Source organism: Myodes glareolus, chromosome 3 (genome assembly GCF_982192425.1).
Source record: "Myodes glareolus chromosome 3, mMyoGla1.1, whole genome shotgun sequence".
Taxonomy (NCBI): Eukaryota; Metazoa; Chordata; class Mammalia; order Rodentia; family Cricetidae; genus Myodes; species Myodes glareolus.
Window position 1 is genome coordinate 20,572,656 of NC_142028.1, and position 27,648 is coordinate 20,600,303.

Genomic DNA, 27,648 nt, shown 5'->3' on the forward strand with positions numbered 1-27,648 from the left:
GTTTGAATCATGGCCATCCAAAGAATTACATAGACAGAAGATTAAGTGCCCAAATTTCAGAATGACCCCAATTTGTAACATCTGAGAATCTAACACTGGGTTACTTCTAAGAAAGTAAGTCTAGCTTTTGTGAAGAATTATGTGGATGGAAAAAAATAAAAATGTGATCTAAGTAATGTAATAAAAATTTGATGAGAGCATTCAAAGAATAGCAAAATCAGTTTTAAAGAATTAAGGATCAAATATTTTGCAAGTTTTACAGATTCCTCATGTTTTAGAACATACATGCATTTTCATATTTTCACTTTTTAATTAAAACACAACAAAATTTAAAAATCAATGAAAGGACAGTTACAAATTTCCCAAAAGTAAGAATGAAAGATTGCAGTAAGATATACATAAAATATTCATAAAATTCATTTAATGATAAGGTCCATGTATATGATATTTATAAAAAAAAACTCTAGGTAGATGAAAGCAATGAACATCTGTTCCCTAACACGCCATTGCATTTAAAGAACCATTAACGTCAGAGGAAGAATGTGAGCAGGTTGACACTTGAAAGCACAAAAGAACACTAGTTGCAGAAACAGCAAATTTCTTAAAAGTGAACTGGGACCTGGGAGATTATTACCTGTGATAAATAAACAAAGACCCATTTTGCAGGTACTCCTAGACAGCTCTTCTACAGGATACTGGTCAGACAATGCACATGACATACTAAAGTGTGTGTTTATGTAGTTTTACCTACCTATATATTTATTTTTGAAGGCCATGTGTTTTGTGAAGTCTCCTGCTAACATCAGAGGTATCTGGGAAATACAGCAAAGCTATGGGGAGAACTCCAGGTACAATGGAACCAAGAGCATCTGTAAAATGATAGTTGGCTGATTTGTAAAGGGACAAAGTGGGCCCCTTTCTCCATGTAACTGTATGCATGGGTTTATACTGGCCTTACGTTTGGTCCCAGGACCTAGGTTTCAGTCACTCATGCTCAGAATAAAAACAACTAAGAGTAATTGCATGATAAATATTTTATTAGAATGTTGAAACTTCACTTGCAACATCATTGTTTCATTGAAATAACATTAAAGGAATCTGTCTTCTAGTTCTCCTGCAATAAATAAATGAATAAGGTCAGGAAGAAGAAAGTCCTATCATACAAGTCAACATATACTGAGATATTTCTAAGATGTTTGATATCTAACTCTGTTAGAGTTAAGACATTTTATGGAAATTGAATTTAAATCACATCTGTCAATATACTCTAAGTTACAAAGGACATTTAAATTTTAGATGTATAAGAAATCTATTCCTTTAGGAAGATGGTGGTGATCTCTAGAGTTTGTGACCTGTGTGAAGGAAAAAGAAACTGATTACCTCTGCCCTGTTGTGGAACCCTGTTGCTCAACGGAGACAATTTCTACAGGTTACTTGCCTGTTCCTCACTTCCTTGCTCAGGTGGTCCTTGTTGGTTTCCAGGTCTAGGAGGATAATTTTGCTGCTGGCCTCCCTGCTGGGATGATCCCTGTTGGTTTCCAGGTTGAGGAGGGCAAGGGTGCTGTGGTTGTCCCTCTGGTGGTCCCCCTGGATTATCTCCATCTTCTTCACTGCCCTCACCATCATCATCACCATCTTCAGCATCTTCATCAGAAGCAGAAGGTCTTGATTGGAATTGTCCAGGAGGGGGTGTCTGAAGCTGCTGGTCTTCCTGCTGTTGTGAGCCTTGTTGATTTCCTTGTTGAGGAGAACCATTTTCTTGTGGGCTTCCCTGCTGTTGTGGGTCTTGTTGGTATCCAGGTCTAGGAGGATAATTTTGCTGCTGGCCTCCCTGCTGGGATGATCCCTGTTGGTTTCCAGGTGGAGGAGGGCAAGGGTGCTGTGGTTGTCCCTCTGGTGGTCCCATTGGATTATCTCCATCTTCTTCACTGCCCTCACCATCATCATCACCATCTTCAGCATCTTCATCAGAAGCAGAAGGTCTTGATTGGAATTGTCCAGGAGGGGGTGTCTGAAGCTGCTGGTCTTCCTGCTGTTGTGAGCCTTGTTGATTTCCTCGTTGAGGAGAACCATTTTCTTGTGGGCTTCCCTGCTGTTGTGGGTCTTGTTGGTATCCAGGTCTAGGAGGGTGATTTTGCTGTGGACCTCCCTTCTGGGGTGGACCTTGGTGGTTTCCAGGTTGAGGAGGGTGAGAATCCTGTGGTGGTCCCTGCGGTGGTCCAACTGGATAATTACCAACTTCCTCACTGCCTTCACTATCATCATCATCATCACCATCTTCATCATCATCATCATCATCATCATCATCATCATCATCATCCAAAGCAAAAGCAGAAGGTCTTGGTGGGAAATGTCCAGGAGGGGGTTTCTGAAGCTGTTGACTTTGCTGCTCTTTCCCTGTATGGAAATAAATCAATGTAGATGGAGATTAAACTTCTCTTTCTCCAAGAGCACCCCTCCCAACTTTATGTCTCTGATTCTTCTTGAAATGTAATTTGTAAAGCATTTACAAAACTCTCTTATGTTTCAACTCTTTGGACAAATATTTGTTCTTAAATTTGTTGTATTAAAGTTGATTTTGTGTTCCTTACAACCTTAACAACAAAATGATGAAATGGGGAGGACTTTTCAATGGTATTAGCTAGAGTAAGGCAGAGTAGAATCATGTAGCAGCAATGACCTATTCTTAAATATATCATACTTTTCAGGGTTCTATAACTATGTGTAGAACAAGAAAGAAATGCTTGAAAGAGATTAGAATTTGTTCCTTTTACTTTTCATGCAGTGCATTTGTATGTATTACTCAGTTGTGGATACAGAGCTAAGTGCAAAAAAAAACAGTTTTAAAAATGAGGGAGTATGGGACTGCAAAATTCTGTATGTAGTGTGCAAGCACATATTTCTTCTTAGATATTCAGATAAGAGAAGTGTTCTTTGAGCAACCCATAGAGCCATGGAGGATTTTACACGTGGACATTTAGTATGTTCATCATTTGCAAGCCATTGCTTCAATATGTGGATTAGAAAAGTATTCCTGGTATAAAAGTCTAGCTCCCTACTTTTCTAGTGCATTTCGCTCTCTTGGTTCTAGACACAATGTAGGGAACTTTTCCTACATATCTAAGTGAAAAGTGTCACATGTTAGTTTCATTAACCAACAAAATAATGAGATATTTCAGAACTACATAATTACAAAAGTAAAGGGTGCATAATAGTTAATTGAGGATGGATCCAGCTTTACCTAAGAGCTGAGAAGAAGAGGCTTCATAGATGCCTGCTAGAAAATAAGCACAAAATAAGTGAAAGTTACTTATAACATTTTCTAGCTGCATAATAAAGATAGCTTTCAACTACATCTTTTGCCCACTAAGTAGAATTTTATTATTGCGTAATATTGCTGTCACTGCTGCCCGAATGTTTTCTGTAATCAGAAGCAAACAATATTTTGTTCCTTGTTAACCCTGCTAAGACATACAGTTAGTTTTTATTTTAATTGAGAATTTCAGTCTGATAGGTTTGCATTCTTTTTGTTTTTATTCATATTCTTCATTTCTTAAATGTTATATCTCTAGGCATTTCATGAATGGAAATAAAAGTAAACCCTTTAAATACTATGTGTAGTCCAATGAGTATTGTATGTTGATCATTAAAATACATAAGTACGTTCAGTAATTTATCTCAGTGGGTAAAAGTGCTTACCTGATGACTTTAATTAAAGATCTTGGAATCACATTGCAGAAATAGAAGTCTTGGTAACAGTATGTTGTCCTCTGATTGAAATATGAAGAAGTTTGCAATCTCTCTCTCTCTCTCTCTCTCTCTCTCTCTCTCTCTCTCTCTCGTGTGTGTTTGTGTGTGTGTGTGAGTTGGTCTTGGTGTGTTTGTGCTTTTCTCTCTCCTCTCACACACATCACACATATTCACATATACACTAACAATTATAAAAAACTAATTAAAAAATTATCTTCTAATATTTCTAACTCATTGTGTAATTTCCAAATTTAACATATTTTTCCTTTTCTTAAAAACCCTCCTGATATATATCTACTTTTTTTTCATTTTTCTATCATCTGTACAGCAATGCCAGCATTTTCACAGTTGATTTATCATAACACATTAAGAACTGAGTTTCGCTTTGTCAACCAATCATGCTCCCATTCATCATCCCCCACATAAAAGATCTTCTACAAATCCACTCCTGTTATGTTGCTATAAGAATAGTTTCTTTAATTATGCTATAAGCAAAGTCTAAGGTCTAGTGCAAAATAATAATATGAACATTCTAATATCTGTTCTCTTACACTGTGCCTCAGTTTCTTATTCATTTTTTTAATGTTCCTCACAGGCCTGAACTTCATGTGTTGACCAACTTCCATTTCACTCTACCACTCTCAGTCCCTCTTCATACCTGCATTTGCTCTCTGAGCTGAGCTCAGGGCTAACAAGGCTGCAGTAAACAGGACCACCAGCATCTTGAGTTGCTTCCAAGTCTGTGCTGGGAGAAGTAAAGCCAGAGTCTTTATAAGGAAGGCAGAACAAAGGCACCTTTCCGGTCCTTACTGGTGACCTGACCTGATAGAATGCATCCCTGACTTTTGTTTGGGACTTTAGCCTGACAGGATACAGTGGGGAGGAGGTTGTCATTACCTCAGTTCTAAATTCTACAACATGATATTTGGACAGCAGTGTTTAAGGGATGCAGGCAAAGTCCAGATATTAGAAGTGAGGTACTGCTATCATTTAAGCTCTAGTTTGATATAACTGTGACTCTGAACTTGACAGTTGTGATTGAGAGGGAATTTGCTTCAAAACACTCTTGTATGGTTTTGTCTTTATTCTAACTGTCATTGAGGCTAAAAATGGATAGCAACTCTTATTAAGTGAAACCTCCATTCATGTTGCTACATACATGTGTTGGCATGTATATAATCCCAAACTGAGAGTTTTGTTTAGTTCTGCAGGGAGTTAGAACACCAAACATGGATGCATAGTATCAGGTACAAACAAGAATGACAGCCTGTTTGGACCCAGGAAGGCTTCCCATTAGCTCTATCCTATTATTGGAAAACTTTCACATCTTGAATTAACCCATTTTCGTTTATCTGTATATCACTACGAGGCAGTGGCTTACTGGGAAAGATTTAGCATGTCTGACTCTGGTGGCTTCATGGCAGATCTCTCTCTCTCTGCTTTATTCCTCCCAGCATTCAGTTCTGTCTGAACCTGAATTCAGTCTCTGCCTGCTTATGCACTGCCCTATCAACTAGTCCAAGGCAGTTTCATTAACCAATAAAAGCAACACACAAAAATGAGCGGTGCAAAACAGTAAAAACAATTAGCTGCCATTCATGTCTGAGACAATATCATGTTTTTGTAATTGGGTAGTTTTTGTGTGGGGTTGAAGAAATATGAAGAATATTTAGATGAGGTAAATCATGAAGGGCCATATGGATATAAATTTAAATGATCCTTCATCCATGTGGAACACTTTCCTGTGCTGTGCATATCAGTGTTCTTAATGGTTCATTTTTAAGAAACAAACATCACTGGAAAAACTGTCCTTTACTACAGATGATGGTAAGACTCTGTAGTTTAAACAGATGGGATTTTTTACCATGTAAGGTGATAATACATGTATTGTGAATAGGTAGTATATTTACATTTGATAGCTTTTTATGGTTCTATGAAAACCAGAAAGATTCTCACAGGAATAATGGAATTTAATGTTAAAGACAGGGAACAGCTGGCTGTCGTGAATAAGAGCCAATGTTTATTGACAGTATAATTTTCTAGTGTCTGCAGATACAAAATGGGCAGGATTTGGAGATGAGGGGTCCTGACCAGGGCTGGCCTTGGTCAACTTTTTTCTGGAAAATCAGGGGAGGAGGGGAGGAGAAAGTTAGGTATACATGTACGTGTATGGGCAACTGAGGAATTGACTGTTCTGGAAGAACTAAGCCTTCTCCTTACCTAGGTGGATCCTGAAAGAAAGAAGTTGATTTTGCCAAATATCACACAACATGAGACCTTTTCTTGATCTTTATTAGCATTAGCAACTTGTGAAAGACATTATTCTCTTGAGCAAGCAAGATATCCCGTAGGAGCTCGACAGAAATAATAAAATCTGTGGAGCAGGTGAGGAAGAACACTGTCAGTCATCAATTTTTAAGGTGGGCTAATTGATACACACCATGCAACAGGCTATATGTAACTTGTAGTGATTGAAACAGCTGATAATTGGTTTCTCCATATAACACAGATGTAGCTCTTCTGGAGACACTCAAGAAGAATTTAAATTCATGGCATTTCAAAGTAACTTTCATGTCCCATTGAATACTGAACTATGGAAAATGTGCAGTATATGGCACCAGCACATATGGAAACTCCATTTTTAACTTTTGCAAAGATTCAGTATCAATGCTCATGGCATGAGTCCAGTTTGTCATCAGTTTTCACTCTCAATGTCTTTTCTTTGTTCACATTCAAAGTAGCTTTTCCTGATGTTTTCTCAAATCATCGTGACTGTTGTGAATGGTGTCAAATGGGATAGCCTCACTGTTTTAAAGTGCATTTCTAGGAAAACTAAATGTGTTGGACAGAAAATCAAAACAGCCAGCTACTGGCTCTTACATCTACCTCAGTCCAAAATGGCAATCTGGCCTCAATGAATCCTCCAAATGAGATGGACTGAGAGTTCTCTTGTTCCATCTCATATTTCTCTCTAGCGATGGGATTAAATTAATGCAGCACAACCACCTGGTTTATATGGAAAGCTAGTCTCACTACCGGGATAAAGGTGTGTATCACCACTGCATGCCCTGTAAGGCTGGCCAGGGTGGCTACTTATTCTTTCTTCATCAGTCAAGCTTTATTTACAAAAACACAAATGAAATAACACTACAGTCCTGAAAGTCACTATTTGCTTTTCATAAACTTTTTCAAAATGTAGGGCCTTTTCCATTTGGCTTTGATGTGTTTCTGATGCATTGGATTTACTTTACTGTAAAAGGGTCTTCCTTTTAACCAGTCTTTGACTTTTCCTCCATGTCTTTACTTAACTGGACTTTTAGTGTTTGAGAGTGATACTATTATAGGGTTTGCCTTGGTCATTGAACAGTCTAAAAATTGTTTTTTTCCCCAATATCTGTGAGTTGAAATCTTAACACTATGTGAGGATCTATGTAAGTATGTTTCTTGTAAATTAATTCTTGTTAGAAGGGGTAATACCAGCGAAGACCTTTTGATGGCACAGTATCACAGATGGCTCAGTGACTAAAAGCATGCTCTGATATTACAGAGGACCTGGGAATGGTTTTCATCACACATGGTGGTTCATAGGTTCATAACAGTTTTTATCTCAGTTTCCTCTTACTCTAGTGTCACCCTGTTTCAGAAGGAGAAACAGCAAATGGAAATTGCATGCCAACTAATATATTGAATCACTTTATGTATTCCATTGATGGCATTATTCTAACTGGCATAATTTTTGAAGGACATTATCTTTTTATATTTTTTGTAGAGCACATGAACAACTTTACCTTTCCCTCTTAATTTTAAATTACATATTACTACCTAGTTTTCTAAGCGATAAGTAAAACAATGAATCACAAGAGGCCTCAATTTGCTCCCCTCCCCCAAATCTAAGGCCCATAACCAGTTATCAAAGTGTGCTTACCTCAGACACTTTCCAGGAAGCTGTTCTTGACAACCCCAACTACTCAATAATGAAAATAAAACTTCTGGAGCCCATCTTTTATAAATGAACAATCATATCAACTGAAAACTGAAAATTATGTTTTTTTCCACCTCTTTCAAAACTGTACAATCTACATGACTCTCCCTAGATTGGGTCATTTTGTGACCACTTCTTGTATCCCTGTCTCTGTCAGTGAGTCACCATTGACCACCCTTGGTCCATATGCTTGGGTAGTCAATCTCCTGTGATTACCTAGCATAGAAGCTACAGATGTGGAAGAGCATCTGCTAAAAACCTAAGCCTCCACCAGAAGGCCTGGATGCCACTGGTGCTAAGTATGATCCCCCTAAGCCCAATTTAATAACAAAGAAACATAACCTGATATTCTTTCCAACTTCCTCCAGGTCTGGTGAAGTCACTCATGGAACATGAGGAATTTGAAAGTTTGATGCTAAATTTTTACATCTCTGTGGCACTGTTTCAACCTCTCAATAAAGTGTGGTTCACTATTGTCTGATTTTAATTCTTCTTTGAAAACGGTCACCCAACATGAGGCTATAATTTAAGACGGGTTCTGTTAAAATGATTTCATCATTCACCCATTTTAAAAAAAGAAAAATTAAATCGTGTATCAAGCACCAAGTAGATGTTTTGGGTGCCAAGGCAAACTGTAGATCTTGTACTTGAAGGTTACACCCATTGTTTTGGAATCTGAATAGACAGGTCTGGCAAGATGCCGCAGTGCTTGGTTGTGCAGTGCTCAGGTGCTCAGGAAGGGAAGGTGGATACAGATATGAAGACAAAGTTTGAACCCACTGAAGCAGGGTCAGGGTCACTGCTCATGCTATTTTCTCTACTTTAGAATGTTTGAGAATTTTCTGTAATAAAACAAAAACTCTCTTCTGGTGGATTTACCGTGATACACATTTTCGTCTGAAGGAACTGCAATTTCTAGTAGTTTCTAGGTTCAGCTCCATCTCCTTGACCCCATTGAGGGGAGAAGCTTCATTACTTAAGTCAAAACAAATCTGAAAACAATGTAAGAAAACCATTCTCAAGGGCCTTGAACAGTCCAAGTAGGAATCATCTAGGCTGCTATAGCAACAGAGCAGTTTTTGTGAGAACATCACTATCCTTTCCCGATTTGCTTGGTAATGGATGCTGACAAGAACCGCTGAAGTATTTAATAATGTCAATAATGTTGGCAAGTTAACCTAGGTGATGAGAACACTCAAGTTATTTATTTTCACTGTGTGGAAGTTAAAAATCTCAACAGGCTAAAAACATTTTTTTCAAAAATTAAAAAAAAACAAAAAAACCCTACTCTCAATTATTATATTGGTCCAAAGCCTCTCTCCCTTCTACCCTGTGGGCCCTCACTACCTCCGGTGTCCTCAGCCTCCTCAGCTCCCAGTCACTCGGCAGCCATTTCCCAACGTGGAGCATCTGCGCATGTGGAAAAACAGTGGCTGGGAAAAGCATCACGTGCCACTACAGTGATCGTAGGAAACCAGGAAGTGGGGCAACATATGTATCTGCTCTGAGCAAGCGCAGAACATCTGCAACGCAAATGATACCACGCATGCGCACAAGCACAGGTCCCTATGCTTAACAAGGCTGGAGAAGCAAGGTTGTTGAGGAGGGTTGTGCGTGCAAGGTGTTTAAGAGTTCTTCTTTTCTTGCTGCTGCAAGCGACCAACGTCTAGAAAAAAATGTGTTCGTGCTGAGGGGCAGCATAACAGAGTTCCAAGCCCTGTCCTGTCCACGTATCTCCACTGAAAGGGCTGAAAGAAAGTTATCTCTCTTTTGAGTAGAAGCCTTGGAGGCTAGGGGCATCTTCGCAAAGCTGCATCCCGGCTGCTGGGTGAAGTCACGTGGCATATGTTACACAGGTGGACAATGGAGGCAATCTTATTATTCATGTAAGAAACAGCCCAAATTGGTAGGGCTTGGCTCTTTTTTATTTTTTTTTTAAGTAGGGGAAAATGATGGAGAAAAAAGAAGGACATGAGGACATGAAGGACAGAGGGACAGAGGAATGTGTTGTGGGATTCAACTTTAGGCCCTTTCTGTAGTTTTCTTTAAGGAGCTCTAGGCTGGTTTCAAGCATAGTCTAATCCTGTATTGCAAATTCTTGAGCACTTGTGGGTTACTCACCCCTACCCCGAGGATAGCCTCAGCCCAGTCTCAGGTCTGCTTGGAAGATTGACATAGGAGCAACCTGTGCTGCTTAGAAGAGGCTGTGGGGGGGAGGGGGGAGCAGATGGTAAAGGGTGCGGTGCCATTCAGGATAGTTAAGGGTGTGAAGCAGAGGGCAAAGGAGGTTTCTGATTTTCCTAGATGTGGAGGTGCATAAGGGGGCTCACAGAGCAACCTGTGCTCTTAACTACTGTCCCCCTTCTCCCTGTTATGGGCAAACCCTGAGATCTTGCCCATCTGCCCAGGACCAGCCCCACATAGACTTCTACTCACATTTCCAGAGACAGAATTTAGAAGACAAGTGTGGTGACTTCGGCCGTCAGTCAGAGTCCAGAGAACAAGCCATTGTTGGGGGCCTGGTCCAACGAGGTGGAGGGCGGTGTGGAGTACTTGGCGGGGGATGGGGGGTAACAGACGAAAAGCCCATCCTCTTCCTTCCTCACCCAGCGCAAGACCTTTATCACCACTAAGATGGCACCTCCTGCCTTGGTCACCAGGGGGCCGAGGCAAGTATAGAGCTCAAATTTGGAGGTCACCCAGGCCAGCAGTGTCTCCTTCTCAGTCACGTTGTAAATGAGGCACAAGGGCAGGGAGGCGCTATGGAGGCGAGCATGCAGGCGGTGATACAGGTTGGACAGTCGCTGTCGCTCCTCCTTGCAGCTGTACGGAGTCCCTAGTTCAGGACTGGTAAACTGTGGTAGCAGGCAGTGTTGGTCAGGGATGTCCAATGGTTTATAGAGGAAATGCCGGAGGCCAGGTGTTCCCACAGCCTGCACACTGTAGGCAGGGGCACTGGCTATAGGTTCATCAGAGAAGCTGGCAGCCTCCCCAAGGGTACACAAGGCACCAAGGTGGTGCATTCCATCTTCAACCAAGCGCCCGCAGACAGCCATGGCATGGAAGACTTACGGGTTAGTACCAAGAAGTAGCAGGCAGACAGGCATGGAATCCAGGCGGGCCACATAGGCATAGAAGAAACCACGTGGGTTGAAGCGAGGCAGGCACACAGGTGCCCATGCCTCACCTGCTGCAAAGGCCGGTGCACCCACCCAGTCAAGCAGTAGCTGCAGATCAGCTGGAGTTGGCCGGCACTCAGCCAGCACATTCCTCTCCTGGGCTGCTGTTATCAGTCGACTGTCAACAGCCAACACTGACAGGGCTAGGCCCCGGGGCTGTACAGCAACGTAGAAGTGTACCCAGGTCATCCCACAGTGGACAGGCCAGAGGCACACAGCACACAGCACCTAGGAGCAGGGAACCGGGGTCTTACTCCACACTGTCCAGGAGCCAGTCCAGTATGTGCTCTGAGCCAACCAGCAGACGACGGAGGTCATAGTTCTTCTTATGTGCGAAGATGCGGGCCATACTTGCATGTGTGAGTGTGCTCACCGTCTGTGCGTGCACTGCCGACAACTTGCCCTGAAACTGCTGCCGATTGTTGAGTCGGGGACACAACCCCCAGCACGAGTGGGCCCTGTGGCCCTGCTGCAGGAACACCAGCTTGTGGTTCTCAGCGTAGATGGCTTGAATGGCATCTCCTGCACTCTGTAGGAAGGACACAAGAGCCATCATCACACCCATGGTGGCAGACAGGGCCTTCACGCTACCATACCGTGAGAAGATGGACTTGCCTGCCTCACTCAGCACAAATTCAAGTACAAATGGATTAAAGACCTCAAATAAATCTGTCCACACTGAACCTGATAGAAGAGAAAGTGGCAAGTAGGCTACAACACATGGGCACAGGAGACCACTTCCTACGTATAACCTCAATAGCACAGACAATAAGAGCAACAGTAAATAAATGGGACCTCCTGAAACTGAGACGCTTCTCTAAAGCAAAGGACACTGTCATTAAGACAAAAAGGCAACCTACTGAATGGGAGAAGATCTTCACCAACCCCATATCAGATATCCTAAATATATAAAGAACTCAAGAAACTAGACATTAAAATTCTGAATAACCTAATTAAAAAAGGGGGTACTGAACTGAACAGAGAATTCTCAATAGAAGAAGTTCAAATAGCCAAAAGATACTTGAGGTCATGTTCAACTTCCTTAGCGATCAAGGAAATGCAAATCAAAACAATTTTGAGATACCATCTTACACCTGACAGAATGGCTAAAATCATAAACACCAATGAGTAGACAGAACAGAATGCTGGTAAGAAAGGAAGTGTGGCAGACCCCATGATTCTCATACCCAAGACGGACGCTGGTTAGGCTCATGTCGGTAAGCCAAAGTCAAGTAGTCATACATATTAATGGAAATGGGTTAAACCAAGATGTGAGAGTTAGCCAATAAGAGGCTAGAGATAATGGGCCAGGCAGTAATTTAATTAATACAATTTCCATGTGGTTATTTTGGGTATAAGCTAGCGGGGCAGCAGGGACCAAAAGCAGGCCTTCTTTCTTATTACAGGTGGGAATGTAAACTTTTGCAACCACTTTGGAATTCAGTGTGGCAGTTTGTCAGGAAACTGGGAGTCAAACTCAAGATCCAGCAATACCACTCTTGGGAATATACCCAAGAGATGCCCAATTGTACTACAAAAGCATTTGTTCAACTATGTTCATAGCAGCACTATTTGTAATAGTCAGAACCTGGAAACAACCTAGGTCCCCCTCAATGGAAGAATGGATAAAGAAAGTGTGGAAGATATATTAGAGTACTACTCAGTGGTAAAAAAAAAAAATGACATCTTGAATTTTGAATGCAAATGGATGGAAATAGAAAATACTACCTGAGTGAAATAACCCAGACCCAAAAAGATGAATATGGAATGTTCTCACTCATCAGTGGACTCTGGCCATAAAGAAAGGACATTGAGCCTATAGTTCACGAGCCTAGAGAATCCAAATAAGAAGGTGAACCCAAAGTAAAACATATTTAGATCCTCCTGGAAATTGAAAACAGACAAAATCGCTGGGCAAATTTGGGAGCATGGGGGTGAAGGTGGGGTGTGGGGAAGGGGAGAGTGGGAGAGAGAAGGGAGACAGGAAGGATTGGGGAGATCTTGGGTGAGTAGGAGGGTTGAGATGGAGGAAGAGAAGATATCAGAACAGGGAAGAAGATATCTACATTAAGAGAGTCATTTTAGGGTTGGCAAGAGACTTGGCTCTAAAGGGGATCCCAGGTGTCCACGAGGATGTTCCCAGGTAGGTCCTTGGGCAGCAGAAGAGAGGGTGTGTGAACTGGTCTTGTCCCATAGTCACACTGATGAATATCTCAAATATCACCATAGAACTTTCATCCAGTGATGGATGGAGATAGAGAAAGAGACCCACATCGGAGTGTCGGACTGATCTCCCAAGGTCCAGCTGAAGAGCAAAAGGAGGGAGAATATGAGCAATGAAGTCAGGACTGTGAGGGACTGGTCCACCCACTGAGACAGTGTGCTTGTTCTAATGGGAGCTCACCAAATCTAGCTGGACTGGTACTGAACAAACATGTGATCAAACTGGACTCTCTGAATGTGGCTCACAATGGGGGCTGACTGAGAAACCATTGATAACGACACTGAGACATGTTTCTACTGCATGTACTGGCTTTTTTGGGATATTAGTCTGTTTGGATGCACACCTTCCTAGGCCTGGAAGAAGGGGGGAAGGGCCTTGGACTTCCCACAGGGCAGGGTACCCTTAGGACTGGAGGGGGAGGGACGAGGGTAATTAGGGGAGTGCAAGGGGAATGGGAGGAGGGTAGGAAGTGGAAATTTTGAATGGAAAAATTAAAAAAAAAAGAAAACCAAATGAGCAAGCCGGTGAGCAGCTCCCCTCCATGGCCTCAGTATCAGCTCCTGCCTCCAGCTTCCTTCCCTGTTTGAGTTCCTGCCCTGACTTTCTTTAATGATGAAATACAATGTGGAGGCCCCCCACAGTCACCCTTTTGTCTCTTGTGTCCTTGGAATATCAACTATCCCTATTTCAGTGCTGAGGAGTTCCAACCAGAGAGGTTCTTCTGTGTACCACTTGACTCTGCCCTACCCCCATGGTTGCCCTTTTGTCTCCTGTGTCCTTGGAATACCAGCTATCCCTATTTCAGTGCTGAGGAGTTCCATCCAGAGAGGTGAGTGTGTACTATCCCGGGCACCCTGTACTGGAAGAGAGCACATTCCACCCCCAACTCCTTCTGCAGGGTCTTCTGTGTTCCACGCGACCCTGCCCTACCCCCATACTTGCCTTTTGTCTGCGGTGTCCTTGGAATACCAGCTATCCCTGTGTCTGTGCTGAAGAGTTCCATCTAGAGGGACAGGAACAGTTCCTGCTCCTGCACTGAAGATGTCCACCCAGAGAGGTAGTCACAGCAAAAACTGAACCAAAACACCAAGACTCTCCTGGCTCCATTTGAAGGAAGAGATGGGCAGGTGCCAATGCAAGAATTCCTCCAACAATCTGAAAGGCAACATGACATCACCAGAATCCAGGGATCATGAAACTAGAAGAATTGAACACCCTACTCCAAAAGAAATAAAAGAAATCGACTCTAAGTGGAACTATATGAAAATAATAGAGGAACTTAAACAGAAGATGAAAATCTGCCATAAAGAAATGGAGATAACAAACAAAAAAGTAGATGAAATGAATAAATCTCTCAAAAATACCCAAGAAAAACAAGAAATCCAAGAAAAAGCAATCAAACAGGTAAGCGAAACAGTTCAAGACTTGAAAAATGAAATGGTGATAATGAAGAAAACACAAACTGAGGGAAGACTGGATATGAAAAATCTGGGTAAACAAATAGGAACTGCAGAGACAAGTATTACCAACAGAATACAAGAGATAGAAGAAAGAATCTCAGACACTGAAGATACTACAGAGGAAATAAATTCACTGATTAAAAAACAAAACAAATACAACAAATTCTTAACACAAAACATCCAGGAAATCTGGGACACCATGATAAGACCTAACCTAAGAATAATAGGAGTAGAAGAAGGAGAAGATTTACAGCTCAAAGGCCCAGAAAATGTATTCACCAAAATTATAGAAGAAAACTTTCCCAACCTAAAGAAGGATATTCCTATGAAGGTACAAGAAGCATATAGACCACCAAATAGACTGGATCAAGAAAAAAAATCCCCTTGACAAATAATAATCAAAACACAAAACATACAGAATAAAGAACAAATATTAAGAGCTGCAAGGGAAAAAGGTCAAGTAACATATAAAGGGAAACCTATCAGAATTACACCTGACTTCTCAATGGAAACCAAGAAAGCCAGAAGGTCTTGGATAGATTTGCTGCAGAAACTAAGAGACCAAGGATGCAAGCCCATACTACTATATCCAGCAAAGCTTGCATTTACCGTTGATGGAGAAAACAAGATATTCCAGGACAAAAACAGATTTAAACAATACAAAGCCACAAACCCAGCCCTACAGAAAATACTAGAAGGAAAACCAAAAACCAAGGAAGCCAACAACACCCATAATAACACAAGCATCTGACAACCCTCCACCAGCACAAGTCAAAGAGGAGAAACACACAAACAATAGCACCAGGAAAAATAACCAGAGTCAACAACCACTGGTCATTAATATCACTTAATATCAATGGACTAAACTGACCTATAAAAAGGCACAGGTTAAGAGAATGGATATGTAATCAGGATCCAGCATTCTTCTTCCTACAAGAAACACATCTCAAACACAAAGACAGACACTACCTCAGAGTAAAGGGTTGGGAAAATGTTTTCCAATCAAATGGACCAAAAAACAAGCGGGTGTTGCTATACTAATATCTAACAAAATAGATTTCAAACTAAAATCAATCAGAAGAGACGGAGATGAACACTTTATACTCATATCAGGAACAATTCATCAGGAGGAAGTCTCAATCCTGAATATCTACGCACCTAATATAAAAGCACCCACATATGTAAAAGAAACATTACTAGAACTCAAAGCATACATCAAACCCCACACTCTAATAGTGGGTGATTTCAACTATCCTCTCTCACCAATGGACAGGTCAACCGGACAGAAACTTAACAGAGAAATAAGAGAACTAACAGATGTAATAAACCAAATTGACCTAACAGACATCTATAGAACATTCCACCCAAACAGAAAAGAATATACATTCTTCTCAGCATCTCATGGAACCTTCCCAAAAATTGATCACATAATTGGAAACAAAGTAAATATCCATAGATATAAAGAAATTGTAGTAATCACCTGTGTTCTATCAGATCACCATGGAATAAAGTTAAAATTCAACATTAATTCTAACCCCAGAAAGCCTATAAACTCATGGAAACTGAACAGTCAAGTACTGAACCATCCCTGAGTCAAGGAAGAAATAAAGAGAGAAATTAAAGTCTTCCTTGAATTCAATGAAAATAAAGACACAGCATATCCAAACTTATGGGACACTATGAAAGCGGTGCTAAGAGGAGAGTTCATAGCACTAAATGCCCACATAAAGAAAACGGAGAAAGCACACGTTAGAGACTTAACAGCACACATGAAAGCTCTAGGAAAAAAAAAAAAGAAGCAGACTAACCCAGGAGGCGCAGAAGACTGGAAATAATCAAACTGAGGGCTGAAATGAACAAAATTGAAGCACAGAAAACAATCCAAAGAATCAATGAAACAAAAAGCTGGTTCCTGGAGAAAATCAACAAGATTGATAAACCCCTATCCAAACTAATCAAACAACAGAAAGAGAACATGCAAATTAACAAGATCAGAAATGAATAGGGGGACATAACCACAGACACAGGAAATTCAGAGAATCATTAGATCTTACTACAAAAGCCACAAAATTGGAAAATGTGGAAGAAATTGACACTTTTTTAGATAAATACAATTTACCAAAATTAAGTCAAGACCAGGTAAGCAGTTTAAATAGACCTGTAAGTCGCAAAGAAATAGAAGCTGTCATCAGAAGTCTCCCTACTTCTGACCAGCGAGTGCTCTGATCCTGTGGCAGAGGATACAATGGAGGGGTAAGTGTGTTCCTGACTGCCACACAAGTCCAGAAAGGAAAGACACAATCTTCCCGCAATCCTTATCTCCCTGGCTACTCCCAAGGGACGACTTCCCCCAGCTAAACCCCCTCTCATCCTACGCCATCCCGGCTTTCTGCCTGGAACCCGTACCCTTCCTCTCTCCCTTTTTCGGGGCTTAAATTTCTCCAAATCAGCCTGGGTGGGCACCGCAGCCAGGACGGGCAGTGAGTGCAAACGGGAGAGAGTTCCTTTGGTTTAATAGCCTGCCTGCAGCAAAGTAGGACTGCAGGCAAAGTGATTCCTGGATAGCAAGGGGCAATAATCCGGTAGCAGAAGACCCAGCAGAGGGAAGAGCCATTGTAGAGCATCTGAAGGAAGAGATGGACAGGCGCCAAGGCAAGAATTCCTCCAACAATCTGAAAAACAACATGAAAATACCAGATCCCAGCGATTTTACGACAGAAGGACTTGAACACCCTATTCTGGAAGAAGCGGAAAACAGTGTCATTATGAAAGCAATAGAGTCTCTTAAACAGGGTATGAATAACTCAACTAAAGAAATAGAAGAGAAATATAACAAAAAAATGGAAGAAATGAGTAAAGAAATAGAAGAGAAATATAACAAAAAGTTTGAAGAAATGAGTAAATTCGTAAATGATACCCTGGGAAACCAAGAAAAAACAATCAAACAGGTAATGGAATCAATTCAAGAATTGAAAACTGAAATGGAGGCAGTGAAGAAAACACAAACCAAGGGCCAGCTAAATATGGAAAATCTAGGTAAACAAACAGAGACTTCAGGAACAAGCATAACCAATAGAATAAAAGAGATAGAAGAACGAATCTCAGATTATGAAGACACCATAGAGAAAATAAACACTCTGACCAAAGAAAACAGCAAATACAACAAATTCTCATCACAAAACATTCAGGAAATCTGGGACATGATAAAAAAAACAAATCTAAGAATAATAGGAATAGAAGAAAGAGAAGAATTGCAGATCAAAGGTCCAGAAAATATATTCAACAAAATTATAGAAGAAAACTTTCCCATTCTAAAAAACGATATTCCTATGAAGGTTCAAGAAGCATACAGAACGCCAAATAGACTGGATCAGAAAAAAACATCCCCTCGCCATATAATAATCAAAACACAAAGCATCCAGATTAAAGAAAGGATATTAAGAGCTGCAAAGGAAAAAGGTCAAGTAACTTATAAAGGTGAACCTATCAGACTTACACCAGACTTCTCTATGGAAACCATGAAAGCCAGAAGGTCCTGGATAGAGGTACTCCAGAAACTAAGAGACCATGGATGCAAGCCCAGACTACTATACCCAGCCAAGCTATTGTTAACTATCAACGGAGAAAACAAAATATTCCAGGATAAAAACAAATTTAAACAATACGTAGCTACTAATCCAGTCTTACAGAGAATATTAGAAGGAAAATCACAACCCAAGGAATCCAACATTCCCAACACAGCCTACAATAACTCAAACATCTAGCTGTAGGTACCCAGGTCTTTTTCCCTTTTCTTCCTTGGCATTTCGCGGGGCTGTTTGACCTCTGGCCCCTGGAGATTCTGCACTAGCACTGGCTTGAGGGTAGCTTAGAAAGAACATGGCTGTCTTTGTTATGGTAATTCCACCTGTAAACAAGGTTGCAGCTGCAGGCCCTACATGCCTCTCACGCCTGCCTCCCCAGTAGCTGATTCTGCCTGAGGAGCTGGGAATGTATCAATCTATTCTACTGCTCCTGATGGGAGGGGGCCATGCCCTTTTGAACCCTCTTGCCTCCTGGTATAAATACCCGACTTGAGTTTAATAAAGCGCTTTTTTACTCTTTGGCAAGCGAGCAGGTCTCTTGTGTTTGTCTGTTTAAACCCTTAGGACAATCGTCCATTCTCGTGGCCCTGGTTCAGGAAAGCGTGCTCCTGGATTAGGCCTGGGTATCCACAGAAAGTGTGGAGGCTTACATCTAGCGACCCTTCACAAGCACAACTTAAAGAAGGAAAACGCATACACTCTACTACCCAAAAAGAACTGACTGGAGTCAACAACCACTGATCATTAATATCACTTAATATCAATGGACTCAATTCACCTATAAAGAGGCACAGACTTAGAGATTGGATACAAAAACAGGATCCAACATTCTGCTGTTTACAAGAAACACACCTCAACCACAAAGACAGACACCTACTCAGAGTAAAGGGATGGGAAAAGGTTTTCCAAGCAAATGGACCTAAGAAACAAGCAGGTGTGGCCATTCTAATATCTAACAAAATCGACTTCAAACTAAAATCAATCAGTAGAGATGGAGATGGACATTTCATACTCATAACTGGAACAATTCATCACGAAGAAGTCTCAATCCTGAATATCTATGCCCCTAAAATAAAGGCACCCACATATGTAAAAGAAACTCTTCTAGAACTCAAGGCAGTCATCAAACTACACACACTAATAGTAGGAGACTTCAACACTCCTCTTTCACCAATGGAGAGGTCAATCAGACAGAAACCTAACAGAGAAATAAGAGATTTATTGGAGGTATTGAATCAAATGGACTTAACAGACATCTATAGAACACTCCACTCAAATAGGAAAGAATATACCTTCTTCTCTGCAGCTCATGGAACCTTCTCGAAAATTGACCACATACTTGGTAACAAAACAAATTTCCACAGATACAAAAAAAATCAGTAATCACCTGTGTCTTGTCAGATCACCATGGATTAAAATTAGAATTCAACAACAATGCTTCCCCCAGGAAGTCAACAAACTCATGGAAGTTGAACAGTCAACTACTAAATCACCCCTGGGTCAAGGAAGAAATAAAGAAAGAAATTAAAGTCTTCCTTGAATTTAATGAAAACAAAGACACAACGTATTCAAACCTATGGGACACTATGAAAGCAGTGCTAAGAGGAAAGTTCATACCACTAAGTGCCCAATTAAAGAAAGCAGAGAAAGCACACATTGGGGACTTAACAGCACACTTGAAAGCTCTAGAAAAAAGAAGCTGATTCACCCAGGAGGTCTAGAAGACTGGAAATAATCAAACTGAGGGCTGAAATCAACAAAATAGAAACACAGAAAACAATCCAAAGAATCAATGAATCAAAAAGCTGGTTCTTGGAGAAAATCAACAAGATTGACAAACCCCTATCCAAATTAATCAAACGGCAGAGAGAGAACATGCAAATTAATAAGATCAGAAATGAAAAGGGGGACATAACCACAGACACAGAGGAAATTCAGAGAATCATTAGATCTTACTATGAAAGTTTATATGCCACAAAGTTGGAAAATGTAAAAGAAATGGACATTTTTTTAGATAAGTACCATATACCAAAGTTGAACCAAGAACAGGTGAACAATCTAAATAGACATGTTAGTTGCGTAGAATTAGAAGCTGTTATCAAAAATCTCCCTACCAAAAAAAGCCCAGGACCAGATGGTTTCAATGCAGAATTCTACCAGAACTTCCAGGAAGAGCTAATACCTATACTCCTTAATGTATTCTACAATATAGAAACAGAAGAGTCATTGCCAAACTCCTTTTATGAAGCTACAGTTACCCTAATACCAAAACCACACAAAGACACAACAAAGAAAGAGAATTACAGGCCAATCTCACTTATGAACATCGACGTGAAAATTCTCAATAAAATCCTGGCAAACCGAATCCAAGAACACATTAGAAAAATTATCCACTATGATCAAGTAGGCTTCATCCCAGAGAGGCAGGACTGGTTCAACATACGAAAATCAACTACATCTTTTGCCCACTAAGTAGAATTTTATTATTGGATAATATTGTTGTCACTGCTGATCGGATGTTTTCTGTGATCAGTAGCAACCAATATTTTGTTCCTTGTTAACCCTGCTAAGACATACTAAATAATAATACATAATACATAATAAAGACTAAAAAAAGTCTTTATTTTAATTGAGAATTTCCATCTAATAGGTTTGCATTCTTTTTGTTTTTATTCATATTCTTCATTTCTTAAATGTTATATCTCTAGGCATTTCACGAATGGAAATAAAAGTAAACACTTTTAAATACTAAGACAAAGGTCTGATCTCCAAAATATACAAAGAACTCAAGAAACTAGACACTAAAACTTTAATTAATCCAATTAAAAAATGGGGTACTGAACTGAACAGAGAATTCTCAACAGAAGAAGTTCGAATGGCCAAAAGACACTTAAGGTCATGATCAACATCCTTAGCGATCAGGGAAATGCAAATCAAAACAACTTTGAGATACCATCTTACACCTGTCAGAATAGCTAAACTCAAAAACATCAATGATAGCCTATGCTGGAGAGGATGTGGAGGGAGGGGAACACTCATAAATTGTTGGTGGGGATGAAAACTTGTACAGCCACTTTGGAAATCAGTGTGGCGGTTTCTCAGGAAACTGGGAGTCAACCTCCCTCAGGACCCAGAAATTCCACACTTGGGAATATACCCAAGGAATGCCCTATCATACTACAAAAGCATTTGTTCAACTATGTTCATAACATCACTATTTGTAATAGCCAGAACCTGGAAACAACCTAGGTGGCCCTCAAAAGAAGAATGGTTAAAGAAGGTGTGGAACATATACACATTAGAGTTTTACTCAGCGGTAAAAAACAATGACATCTTAAATTTTGAATGCAAATGGATGGAAATAGAAAATGCTCTTCTGAGTGAGGTATCCCAGACCCAAAAAGAGGAATATTGTATGTACTCATTCATAAGTGGATTCTAGCCATAATTGAAGGACTTTGAACCTATAATTCGTCATTCTAAAGAACCTAAATAAGAAGGTGAACCTAAGGAAAATCATATAGTTATCCTCCTGGATATTGGAAGTAGACAAGATTGCCAGGCAAAACTTGGGTGCACTGGGGTGGGAGCGTGGGGGGTGAATGTAAGGAGACATGGGTAGATAAGGGGGAGAGGGGAGGATTGGGAAAGCTTGGAGGAATGGTATGGGTGGGATGGAGGAAGGGTGGATATGGAAGCAGGGAAGTAAATATCTTAATTAAGGGAGCCATTTTAGGATTTGCTAGGGACTTCTCTCTAGAGGGGTTCCAGGTCCAAGGAGAGGTCCCCAGAGAGTTGCTTGTACAGCAGAGGAGAGGGTGCCTGAACTAGCCTTGTCCCATAGCCACACTGATGAATATCTTGCATATCACCATAGAACCCTCATCTGGCGATGGATGGAGATAGAGACAGAGACCCACATTGGAGCACTGGACTTAGCTCCCAATGTCCAAATGAGGAGCAGAAGGAGGGAGAATGAAGGACGTCAGGATCGCGAGGGGTGCATCCACCCACTGAGTGGGATTAATCTAATGGGAGCTCACCAAGGCCAGCTGGACTGGGAGTGTTGGAGCATGTGATCAAAATGGACATTCTGAACGTGGCTAGCAATGAAGGCTGACTGAGAAGCCAAAGACAATGGCACTGAATTTTTATTCTACTGCATGGACTGACTTTGTGGGAGCCCGGTTTGTTTGGATGCTCACCTTTATAGACCTGGATGGAGGGTGGAGGACCTTGGACTTCCCGTGGGGCAGGGAACCCTGACTGCTCTTAAGACTAGAGAGAGAGGGGGAGGCGGGGAGGGGGAGGGAAAGGGTGGTGGGGAGGAGGTGGAAATTTTTAATAAAAATAAATAAATAAATAAGAAATACAATGTGGAAGTAGAAGCCAAATGAATCTTTTTGTCTCCAAGTTCATTTTGGTCATGGGCTTTATCACAGAAATAGCAGCTCTAAATAGGACACTTGGTGTTCAAGATGACTTCAGTATTAAAAATCAAATGATTCCTTTTTTTGTTCATACATGTAAGTTTAAAGTCAGATGAATTAAAAAGTAAAGCCTGAAAAAAAGTTATTATATCTAGTTTTAAATTTTGTACATGTTATGGTAATAGAAATGTCTAATTCTTTTATATTTATTTTCTAGTTTTGTGAAATAGAAGCATTTTCCAGATTCTGTTTCCAGTTATAATTTATATTTACTTCTAGTTTTATTAATTTTTGTGTTTTCTTCTTTCAGATAATATGCTTAACAATTTATCTTTTCCATTTTTTCAAAGAGCCAACTTTTTCTCACAACTATTCTTTGTATAGTTTTTATTTTTTATCTCTTTTGTGATAGCTATTTGCATGTATTTCGTCTGCTTTATTTATTATTTTTTTCTTAAGGCTTTTTATGCAAAATTAAATTATTAATTTGAGATCTCTCAGTAAACAAATACAGATAGAAACCATGTTTGGAGGCTTAAAATTAAATACAGAAAAGTCTGAGTTCTCATGAATTGCGATCTTAAAGAAATGCCATGTAAAGATGAACTTTGATAGAAATTTAACAACAAAGACTGTAGTACATTGAGAAAAATAAGTACAAATAATTTATAATTTTTAATTATTTTATTTTCATATGTATTGAACATTAGTTTTTGCATATTCAAAATGATGTCATGCAACTAATTATGAGAAATGATTAAAGCAATCTCCAGTTGTTCAACTTCTGTTTCAATCATGAACAGCAAAAAATCACTGTTTAAACAGAGAGCAGGGAGAGGGTTTGTGCCCAAGAAGGGATGAGTGGGTAGTAAATTCTAAGTTTTTTATCATAGAAGTGACTAGTGTTTTAAAAGGAAGTTGGCAGCTTTTCAGCTTTCATCTTGAGGATCCATTTCCTTTTTTAGTAGCCAAAACTCACATAACTACAATTTAATCTTATTTTGAGAATATTGTTGAATTTTTATGACCAGTCTTTCTCAACAGTTGTGTTACAAAGCTAAAATTACTTCTCAACACTGAGAATTTTAAGAAAATCAAATGGATGTCTGTTTTTTAAAAAGCATATTTCCATGCCTGTGAAGATAAAGGTCTTGGTCCCCATTCGCTGAGTAAATGCTCCTGAAGTCAACATAGGAAAAGGACGAACTATACCATTTCTGTGTAATAAGTATCCATCTAGCACTTCTAGGCTCAAAACTTTACTACACATGAAGTATATATTCTGATAATTCCAGAATACTATAGAAACTGGGATATGTAGCAATGGCCAGCTCAAATGACAAAAAATAAAAATATATAAATAAAATTTAAGATAAAAATAAAGCCAATCTTAAAGGAAGTGTTTGAAATCTAAATGAAGGATGAGACTAAAGTATCTAACGTAGTGATGAGAGCATAATAAAGACTCATTAAATGATAGATTTTATTGTTGACCTATAAAATAAACAATTGGTTTATCTGAAAGCTCCTGCTTTGGTTGAATGGGTACTCCATGAATTGCAAAATCTTTAGTATTCTATCTACCAATATTCCCTCAGTGGCAAAAAGAGAGCATACTGTATTTGAGCACTTTGGTAATGTTTATTAAAGGAATAAAAGTTGTGGATGTTATAAAAATGAAATATGCTAACTGAAGGAATGACTTGTAAGAAGTTTCTATTTTTCTTTAAATTTTAATGAGGTTTATTTTTTAGAGTAATTTAAATTCATAATATACAGAGAATAAAATACAGAAATCATCATAAATTCAGTCTCCTCACTGTGGGCAGCCCATATGATCACGACACATTTGTCCACACACAAGCATAGCCTTCTTCCTGTGGGCAGTCCACATGATCATGACACAGATGTTCACACACTGGCACAGCCTCCTCACCATGGGCTTCCCGTATGATCACGACACATATGTTTATATACAGGCACAGCCTCCTCACTGTGGGCAGCCCATGTTACCACGACACAATTGTTACGTGATCTTACACTGTCTTCATCGTCCAGAGTTCATGTTTTCCATTGGGTTTCCTTTTTTAATTTTTCAATTATTTTATTTATTAAAAATTTCCACATCCTCCCCGCCTCCCTTGTTCCTCCTCCTCCCCCCTCCCCCTTCCTTTCTAGTCCAAAGAGCAGTCAGGGTTTCCTGCCCCACGGGAAGTCCAAGGTCCTCTCCCCTCCATCCAGGTCTATAAAGGTGAGTATCCAAATAAACCAGGCTCCCACAAAGTCAGTCCATGCAGTAGAATAAAAATCCCGTGCCATTGTCCTTGGTTTCACAGTCAACCTTCATTGCTAGCCACGTTCAGAGTGTCCATTTTGATCACATGCTCCAACACTCCCAGTCCAGCTGGCCTTGGTGGGTTCCCATTAGATCAGTCCCACCGTCTCAGTAGGTGGACGCACCCCTCATGGTCCTGACTTGCTTCATGTTCTCCCTCCTTCTGCTCCTCATTTGGACTTTGGAAGCTAAGTTCAGTGCTCCAATGTGGGTCTCTGTCTCTATCTCCATCCATCACCAGATGAAGGTTCTATGGTGATATGCAAAATGTTCATCAGTGTGGCTATGGGACAAGGTCAGTTCAGGCACCCTCTCCTCTGCTGCCCAAGGAACAATCTGGGGACCTCTCCTTGGACCTGGGAGCCCCTCTAGAGAGAAGTCCCTAGCAAACCCTAAAATGGCTCCCTTAATTAAGATATTTACTTCCCTGTTCCCATATCCACCCTTCCTCCATCCCACCCATCCCATTCCCCCAAGCTTTCCCCAATCATCCCCTTCTCCCCTCTCTCTACCCATCTCCCCTTACATGCACCCCACTCCCCCACCCCCGTGCACCCAAGTTTTGCCTGAAAATCTTGTCTACTTCAAATAACCAGGAGGATAACTATATGATTTTCTTTAGGTTCACCTTCTTATTTACCTTCTCTAGAATCACGAAGAACTTTCATATCAAAAATGGCCACCATGAACTCAGACATAAAATCAAAAGCATGATTGTCAGTATGTGAGACACAGTAGCTACTCAGAGACAGTTGTCAAAACTTCCAGTTCTATAGCTCACAGTTTTATTTAAAATGATGGTTTTACAGACTAAATAGAAACACTCATTTACTACTTTTATGTATTATATTTCTTTATAACTATTTTTAAGCAAAGCAATTTCTTTTTCTTTCTTTTTTCATTTTAACTAGAGCTTTTATTCTTTTATTTTGTTTTGTTTTGTTTTCTGAACTAGTCATTGGCTCAAGTATTTGTAATTTTCCTATCTCAGTGTTCTTGTCTTATATGGCACTGTGGATAGCTATGTGCCAAGATTCCAAGCTAATATTAATGACTGGTATTTTAATAATATAGACAAAACTGCTTTCTGTTATATATAGTACCCTGCAGCATATGTATACTCCATAGCTGAGTTTTTCTATGCAAAATAGTCTTAGAGTATCAATTAAAATTCATGAAACAGAAACTTACATTTGGTTACTAACAAATTTTAAGAAGGCAGTAAGACTTCTAACATTCCATAGACTCAACAAGTCCTAAAGAAGCAATCACAAGGAAATCTGTGGAGATGTTTCTGATAAAAAAAAATCACAGGTTCCATTCGTAGGCATTTCTATGCCTTCATTAAATGAAGAAGAGAAAATCCCTCCTCCATCAAGCAGCCAATCTGGGAAACATTCTGCAGCAGGAGCATTCTTCCTGATCTGCAGAGATGCTGGGTGAAGCAGAAGGTATGCTTCTTTTTGTTGCCAGTAGTGAGGCGGTGCTAGGAGTTTTAGGGAACATATTCATTGCACTTGTGAACTGCACAGAGTATTCCAGAAGCAAGAAGCTCTCTAAGGTTGGCTTCATTCTCACTGGCCTGGCAACTTATAGGATTTGTCTCATATGGATAATAACTTTTGACACATATACAAAGTTATTCTCTGTACATACACTTATCTACTTCAACACGTTTGAATGCATCAATTACCTATGGATAATTATGAATCACCTGAGTGTCTGGTTTGCCACCAGCCTCAGCATCTTCTATTTCCTGAAGATAGCAAATTTTTCTCACTACATATTTATCTGGCTGAAAAGGAGAAATGACAATGTTTTTATTTTTCTGGTAGGATGCCTGTTTGTCTCATTATCTATTGCTATTGCACAATTTGTGAAGATGGTTAATGATATCAAAATGCAATACAGAAACATCTCCATGCAGTTTCACCTAGAGGAGAAAGAGTTACTTATTAACCACGCCATTTTTCAATTTGAAATCCTTTTCTTCTTTGTGATAGCTGTCATTGCATGTCTCCTGTTAATACTTTCTCTTTGGAGACACAGCAAGCTGATGCAATTGAATGGCTCAGGATTTCGAGACCTCAACACAGAAGCTCATGTGAAGGCCACGAAAGTTTTAATTTCTTCTATCATCCTCTTTATCTTGTATTTTGTAGGTTTGGTCATAGAAGTATTGTGCTTTATTTGGCAAGAAGGCAAACTACTAATAATTCTTGGTGCGATAATTATCCTCATGTATTCTTTTATTCTAATTCTTGCAAACAACCAGCTGAAGAAAGTCTCTTTGAAGTTACTGCAGCAATTAAAGTGCTGTGATGAAGAACAACTCTGGGACACATAACAGTGTGGCCTAAAAACGAATTCCCTGATTTAATCTGGTCAGAAAATCCTTGAAGACTTTTTTGGCATGCACTAGTCCTTATAATAGTTTTTAGTTGAAATATCAAACACTAAAATAGTCTGCAATTGCTTTAACTATATCTTAGAGCTCTTTCTCTGCAGCAGGATTTTTTTACTCCACATGCAAGTTTTGCTGCTCAGTCAGCCTCCTGACACTGTAGCTTCTTCATTCAAATTTGCCAGAGAAGAAATATTAGCCTGCAGGTCCTTTTATGTAAAGACTTATGTGATGGTCGTCAAGTTGAATATATCTGAAATTAACTACAATCCAGAATTAGAGAACAAACTTTTGATCTGT

General features: G+C 39.9%; 2 protein-coding genes and 1 pseudogene across 2 annotated transcripts; 1 reads left to right on the forward strand and 2 right to left on the reverse strand.

The window, feature by feature from the left end:
* Nucleotides 1-1,042: 1,042 nt before the first annotated feature.
* Nucleotides 1,043-9,178, reverse strand: LOC148122561 (uncharacterized). The gene is made up of 3 exons (XM_087904981.1): nt 9,080-9,178; nt 3,242-3,326; nt 1,043-2,397 (listed from the first exon to the last, which is right to left on the reverse strand). The coding sequence occupies exons 1-3, from the start codon at nt 9,176-9,178 to the stop codon at nt 1,424-1,426; spliced, it is 1,158 nt and encodes a 385-aa protein (XP_087761107.1). The 3' UTR covers nt 1,043-1,423.
* LOC125399306 (vacuolar fusion protein MON1 homolog B pseudogene) lies at nt 4,256-25,630 on the reverse strand (annotated as a pseudogene).
* Nucleotides 25,631-26,376: 746 nt separating this feature from the next.
* LOC148122562 (taste receptor type 2 member 104-like) lies at nt 26,377-27,291 on the forward strand. Its single transcript, XM_087904982.1, has one exon. The coding sequence runs from the start codon at nt 26,377-26,379 to the stop codon at nt 27,289-27,291; it is 915 nt and encodes a 304-aa protein (XP_087761108.1).
* The last annotated feature ends 357 nt before the right edge of the window (nt 27,292-27,648 follow it).